This window comes from Macadamia integrifolia, chromosome 2 (assembly GCF_013358625.1).
Source record: "Macadamia integrifolia cultivar HAES 741 chromosome 2, SCU_Mint_v3, whole genome shotgun sequence".
In the NCBI taxonomy this organism is placed as follows: Eukaryota; Viridiplantae; Streptophyta; class Magnoliopsida; order Proteales; family Proteaceae; genus Macadamia; species Macadamia integrifolia.
In genome coordinates this window covers 43227050-43234559 of record NC_056558.1, presented here as the reverse complement: position 1 = coordinate 43234559, position 7510 = coordinate 43227050, and the positions used below count along the sequence as shown (strand labels likewise).

Sequence of the window (7510 nt, the reverse complement as noted above, 5' to 3'; positions counted from 1 at the left end):
CCATGTGCTATAGCTTGAATCCGTAGTCAATCCTATTTCCGATAGGAGAAGTTGACAATTGAGTCCCATTTTTCCCATTATTTTTGTTCCCTATCTCCCTTCATCATCTGGGCCATCTTTGTATCCCCGGGTTCAGGTGGTTTGGATCACTTTTGAATGATGGGTGAAGGTCTTGACAAAGCCTTCCTACTAGAGTGAAGGTGAATTCAGATATTCCTTAGCACCTGGCCCAGCTTGTTCCTTCATCCACAAGCCGTGTTCCCTATGCACTTTATTCTACGCTTTGCTTCCTCCTCACAGTTTCCGGTCGTTTTCTGTGCAGTTCCATAGTCTGTTCCCTCCCGCCTCTGCTTGTATTGTGTAGTATGACGTCCACATGTGTTTGACTCTCGTTCCAACACTCGTCCCTTTGTGTAGCCCAAGGAGTGGTGCTGTGAAAGTCGAATTCTGCTTTCTTCTTCTAGCTTCCGTAGCAGGAGCGACAATGTTTAAACTTGCCCAAGCTTCACCAAAAGGGACAACTTGCTTAAATGATATCCTAATAAGGATGTTATTTCGATCATAACCCAGGCAACTGAACTACTTAATACCCAACTGAAAAGGACTGCCAATTATGCCAATTAACTCACATGTGGGCCTACATCAAGAAATTTTCAAGGTCATGTATAAAAGGGCCATGTCTGGGGGATGATCTCTTTGATCCTAGGCCGCCATTCAGGCTGAAATCTATCAAACCATCGGCCATTGCATTACCTAGTTTGTTGTGTTATGGATCTAATCCTATATTTCACATCTGATATTTTTCTTGTGGGTCCCTTTTGTTTGACTGGTTATATCTGAGAATGCTCATAAGGTATTTAGAGAATTAGGAAACCCGTGTATGGAAATTGCATTTTATCTGATTTACATATTTGTGCGTGGTGTGTGTATCAACAATTTTGAGTTCTCCCATATAATTGATATTATGTTTTGTGCAGAGCATGTTACCATTCAAGTTGCCAGCAGTGACATTTATTCTAGCAAACATCTTGATGTTTACTATACCTTTTAAAGCTTTAGCAGAAACATGTGAAACTGAAAACTCTGTTTTCAGCATGCCTCTGCTGCTCTCTGTTGCCCTTATAGGGGCTACTGTTGGAGGTAAGGTAACTTGAAAATCACAATTAACTTTGTCTCTATTGCGGAACTCTAATTTCTGCTGTTGCATACGACGGATTACAAACTGACAAGGTGGTGATTAAATAGCTGTTGTGCAAGGCATAGGCCCAATGGGCACCTTGCCTGGAAACAAAATCTGATGTACATGTAGGTCCAATCCTCCTCTAATCTACCTTCAAAATTTCAAGCCCAAAAAAATTTGCCATGTGCCAGGACAGAGCTTCGAATAAAGGGGTTGAAAAGTCAATAAACAGGCATGATGGTTTTTAGTGGCTGAAAGTACCAGGGGAAAGTGACCATGAGGTGGGCCATGTGGTCGAGTTGAACTTCCAAATTTGATAAGTGGCCAGTCTAGGAGGAAACCCTTCTACCGAACGGTTCAGGTTGACTCCATTGTCGCTCCCTGTGGTCTAAAACCAGGCAGGGGTTGTGCTAAGGCTGGGAAAGCTGAAAGGTGGCTGTTGTGCCTCCCTTCTTAGGACACCAATATTACCTTGACTACTGGACATGTCTCAAGGGACTTTTGTTCTTTTTCTCAAGTTTCATCAAATTTTCCTTTCCTTAGCCTATAACATGTTGGGGATATTGAATCAAGAGGAACAGAATACAGTCTGCATATATCTCTTATCCACCTTGTCCTTCCTCAACTTTTTCCTCATCCATGAATTGTGATACTCGGGTGCAGCTTTTACCATAGAAAAGGAAAAAAAAGAGAAAAAAGATACCCAGGTGCAGCAGTGTTACAGCTTGGGTCTGGCATTTTTGTACTCTATAGTGTATGGGGACTCTCCTATTTTGAAATTCCCTGTTAACATAGTCCTTGAGAAATCCAGTTCTAGAAGGCATGAATTTATGTTTTTTCTTTTCAGCATTTATGCACTAAAGACACTGTTTATTTATCAGGATTGCTTGCTCGGCAGAGGAGAGGAGAATTGAAGCGGTTGAATGATCAGCTGCGCCAGATCAATGCAGCTCTGAGAAGGCAAGCAAAGATAGAGTCCTATGCCCCCAGTTTGAGTTATGCTCCAGTTGGTAGTAGAATTCCAGAGAATGAAATAATCGTGGATTCAAGAAAGGAGGAGCTGATTTCACGTTTGAAATCTGGGAAGAATTTTTTCAGGAACCAAAATCCAGAGAAGTCGTTTGTGGAGTTTAAGGCAGCTCTTGAGCTTGCACAGAATATGAAGGATCCCATTGAGGAGAAAAAAGCTGCTAGAGGCCTGGGTCTGTATTTCTTACTTTCTTTGCTTCCAGTCTATGTTGTTTAGGTTTTTGTCTTTAATGAATTAGAGCATACTCTGTGTGTGTGTGTGTGTTTGTTCTCTCTCTCTCTCTCTCTCTCTCTCTCTCTCTCACACACACACACACACACACACACACACACAGCAACGGACAACTCGTGTCCCAAGTGAGTAAATTACTACCTTCCAGTTGCATCATTTAAAGAATCCTGTCCAGCTTGCTTTGTTGGCCCATAGATTGGTTAAGGTGACTGAGCAAATTATTTTTTTTGGGGGGTGGGGGGAGCTAATCGGGAGCAACAGACTAGCTGCATATTCCTGCTCAGGATCCTCTGGTGTGGTTTGACTATACTAGGGCACTGTAATCTTAAATTTTCAGAAATAGCTTGCTATTAAGTATTAGGTAATACTGAAATTACTAAAAAGGGCTTACTTTTCTAGGATAACCTTAGCCAAAAGAAATTCTAGAAAATAATTAGTTATTTATTTGAAGGAAGAATGTACATGACATTCTCATAATCACTACAATGGAACAAAATACCTAATTGAAAAATTATGGTGGATGACAATCACTTTACTGTGGCAGGTCTGATCATTTTCTGCTACGTAAACTCACCTGCTTATGCATTTGCAGACTTTGCACCAGATGGAAAGGACTTATAATGCTTTTATTATGATAGTTTTTGGTGTTTTTTGCACTGCTGGACCCAACCAGATGAAGAGTGTTTGGTTTGGTCAGTAGCTGGCATAAAACCTTTAGCTAAAACAGAACTTTAAACATGAATCATATCATGCATTTCATGTATCTGTTCCCCCAGTAAGGCTAAGTCTTGTTGAGCTAGTCCTCTTTGACTTATTTAGTTAACAATGTTTCCATATTTGGTGAGAGTGGGGTACTGTGTTGTCAAGTTGGCAAAAGACCTTCGCCTTAGGAGGCATGTGGCTCTGAGTTCGAATCCTTTTACCACCTTGGCGCCACTCACTTTAGTACTTTTCACTACTTTCAGTGAAAGTTGAATGGTTCTCATTCAACTCCGGTATGACCCGATCCATGCAGTTGTGGGGTTAGTATGGGCTTGCGGGACTAGTCAGGTCAAAGACCTGGATACCTGTCGTTAACCAAAAAAAAAAAAAAAAGGTACTGTGTTGTCATTTTAAGAAGTTTTCTAACTATTAAGCATAAGAATTATGTGAACCACATTTTGCTCATGTTCCACATGGGTAGGATTGAATGAGTCATACCTTCCAGTTATAGATGATATCAAATATTCTCAAATATTTGATATGCTCATATTGTGAGTCACATTTTACACATGTTCCACATAGGTTGGATTGCATGAGTCATACCTTCCATTTATAGATGATATCAAATATTCTCCTACTCTCATTATAAGAATACAATCTTGTGTTTAGGGTAGTTTACCTTGAATTGAGTATCCATGTATGGGAAGTCCAACCACTGTTAGTTAAAACGCGTTTGTGTTTTTTTGCCGTTTAAAACGCGTTTTCCCGTATGCTATTATACAATCCGGAAAAAAAATTGAAACGGCAAAAGAATCCGTTTTAAACGCGTATCCTTTTTTTAAGGGTAAAATAGGAATTTTATTAAAAATTTTAATTAATTAATTATATTTAAAAAAAAAAAACCTATTAGTAAAAGTGACGAGTGAGGACAATATGGTACTTGATTTTTTGTTTTTAACTTCCATACTATCTAAATGAAAAAAATCTCATCTTCTTATAGCCCATTGAGTAAGGAGAAGCTAAAGCTAACAACATCTCATTTTCTTGTAGTCCATTGGGCTATTTTATCTTGGGACTCCTAGAGCTTTTGGAATATTAGATGCATATATACAAGTAATAATCTTTCAAATTGCATGAGAATACTACCGTTTTTTTTGTTTCGTTTTTTTGAAAACTACACGTTTAATACTCGTACCGTTCATTTTCGTCCGTTTGTCGTTCCCTGTTTTTTTGACCATTTTTTTTACTGTATTGTTCATCGTTTTTATCTGTTTAAAACTCGTATCGTACATTTCTGTTTTTTTGCCGTTCCCGTTTTAACTAACAATGAGTCCAACTAGTATCGTTGTATAAATATCCCTTCATATCATCAATGAAATTCACTCAAGTTTCATGATCTAACACTGATTGTGTGCTTTGAAACATCTGAAATGCCACATGTTCTTCCCTCTTTAATGGCCATGGTTGTCTTTAACATTTATGGATACCCCCGAGGCAGTACTTAATAGGTTTTGAACTAATGTTTATATTTGTGTGAGTGGCAAAAAAATATCATATAATCTTTTCCAACATGATTAGGAACTTGTTAGGCCACAAAAGCATGTTGCATTTTGCATTTTTGTTACTCTGCAGTCTCCACATATGTTCGGTTGTCTGATTTGTAACGGTCTTAACTAATATTCAGTGTGCATGTAGTCAAATTTAAAATTGGGTCAGTTTCGGGTTTGGCAACTTGGATAAGCCGACCGATTGTCCAAATTTGTAACACTAAATTATTGAGATATAATATGTTTTCTTAAAAGGATTTTCTTATTGAAACCTCTCAAGCTGTCAAATAATTTTTAACCTTACTTTTTCCCTTTTCTTAAAACAAGGGGCAACTAAAAGAAGCTATTAAGTTCTAAATACACCTATAGAGGTGTCATTCAGACACTTCCTTTCTTAAAACAAGTTTGAAATACTAGCTTAGTTGGCTAGGGCATGTGTTTTATTTGTTAGGTTTTTGAGTTCAAATCTTCAAAACACCATTTTAGAATTAATTACCCTATAAAATATAGGTAGCAACTATGCATTTTGATGATGAACACAGAAATATGACAGATTTGGAAAAACTGGTTGGGCAAGGACAAAACAAGGTAAACCGGGTTGGACATGAACATATGCCCTTATCCAAATTCTGGGTTCAGGGTCTGAATCGAATAAAACATACATTGGTTGATTGGCATGTCTATCCTACCCGGACCTTATATGTCCAAAATTTTCCCGCCTCTATTTATCATGTGGGTTGTTGGTAATTTTACTATATTCATTGAATGTATGCTTGGTGACCTTTTTCCAATCGTTTATATTTTTTTAATGTTGAAATTGCTTCTTGCAGGGGCATCTCTACAAAGGTTAGGGAAGTACCAGGAAGCAATAAAATACCATTCTATGGTTCTGGCGATTTCTGAGCGAGAAGGAGAGGATTGTGGCAACACAGAAGCTTATGGTGCAATTGCAGACTGTTATACTGAGCTTGGGGATCTTGAGCAAGCCGGAAAATTCTATGATAAGTACATTGAGAGGTTAGAAATTGACTGATTTTCCTTTGTCTCGCCTCTTGTCTCTGTTCTTCCAATATTAGTAGAGCTTTTAGTTTGGGTTATATGCCCATATGGCCATACCTCTGCGGGATATTCCTTTTTTATGGCATTCTTTGTGATATTTACTCATGAGTCATTTTATTTTAGGAATCTTGCGAGTGTTGTGTTACTGTAGATGTAACATTATGGCCTGTCATTGGTTAATAGAGCTTGTTTCATGTGTATTGTCTTTTATATGCCATCCAAGCACCTAATCTAAACTATTCTTTATCATGGTAGCACCTTTGGAAGCCAAAATATTTTTATTAAGGATGATTTAACAACTATTAGCACTTAAGGATGTGTTATTTAAAGTTCACATGATGTGTCTTAAAGTGTCAAAGTGTCCAAATGAAAAAGGCAGTAGGGGAGGTATCATTGAGGTGTTCATTATTCTGAAGTTCTTAAAGGGTGGTGAATTACTATATTATGGAATCGCATTACCTGGGAAATAAATAAATAAAATGAAATCTATTGAGATATACTTTTGAAATATTATATTCAAGTTCACAGGATTAATAGTCCACCCCACTCAGGAAACAAGAAAGATGAAAGGAAAAGAAGCAATAAGTAGTTTCTGAGTTTGCAACCATATGATCACAGGCTTCTAAATCCTTAAATATTTCTCAATAAACCATGAATTAGCTCTGAAGCTAACATAGTTATTTTCAATGAATGCAATTAATTCCCTTGGCAGACACTTTAACAACTGTTCAATGTTGCTGTTTTTAGATTTTTTCGAGATCTCCTTAATAATTTAATCCACCATTCTCATTTAGTTACTTTATCCCAAGTGTCTTCCAAGTACAATAGATGATGCTCTCACTAATATATATTTTAATCATGTTGCCTAGTTTTCTAAACCACATAACCTGTAGAAGGAAACTCTCACTTCAAAAATATAATAAGCTTTTCTTCTAATTCCATTAATCGGAGGCCAAAAGAAACATTCAACACTTATTATTTTAATTATATTTTTTTTTTATTTTTTTTTGGGGGTTACTTAAGTTAGTGCTTGATATTAAACCTAAAGTTCCTTTTAAGATATTATTCTACTGACTAAATAAATGCTTGATGTCTTTTTCAGATGGGGACTTCATCAAGTTTAAATACCCACTAAACTAATTGCACCATATAAATTAATTCAATCATAATTGTTGATAAATAGTACAATTATTATTGTGTTGGTGTAAGCTTGTTTAATTATCAAAATTAAAGCAAGGGAAAAGTTTTCTCGTTGGGTCCGTCCCGACACTTTATTTGGACTGAAACTTGACACGTGACCAAGGGACCCTAGGTCTGTCTGCCTGTCGACAATATATTGGTTTTTTTCGAACTTGCCACGTGGTAAAATTAGGGGCCCGTTTGATAACGTTTTTACCGTTTCTGTTTCAAGAAACGGCAGAAACATAAATTTTCGTTTCTAGAAACAGAAACCGAATTGAATTTGTTTGATAAATCATGTTTCTAGAAGTCGATAGTAACCAGCGAAAGAATGGCCACGAGTCATTTCTAAAAAGAACTTGTTTCGCCTTGGTCGTTTCTTGAACCATAAATAGGTAGAAATTTCTATTTCTATTTCTGAAAACAAGTGAAACGAAACAATTTTATCAAACGCTTTTTGTTCCGTTTCTTAAAACATTATCAAATGGGCCTTAGGTGTTCGTCCAAAAGATGTTTGGACTTGCCTGTGCAGAAAAACCAGACCAGGGCAATCAACAGGAAAAAAAAAAAAGTTATATATTA

The 7510-nt window shown here is 37.1% G+C and overlaps 1 protein-coding gene across 1 annotated transcript in view; it reads left to right on the top strand.

Annotated features, from left to right (window-relative positions):
• The window catches only part of LOC122059467 (protein FLUORESCENT IN BLUE LIGHT, chloroplastic-like), a 9830-nt gene extending 3871 nt beyond the window's left edge, over nt 1-5959 (top strand). Inside the window, exons 3-5 of the mRNA XM_042622259.1 lie at nt 978-1140; nt 2062-2382; nt 5521-5959. Of these exons, the coding sequence (XP_042478193.1) occupies nt 978-1140; nt 2062-2382; nt 5521-5723 (687 nt within the window). The 3' untranslated portion in view covers nt 5724-5959. The remainder of the gene's footprint in view (nt 1-977; nt 1141-2061; nt 2383-5520) is intronic.
• Nucleotides 5960-7510: the final 1551 nt, after the last annotated feature.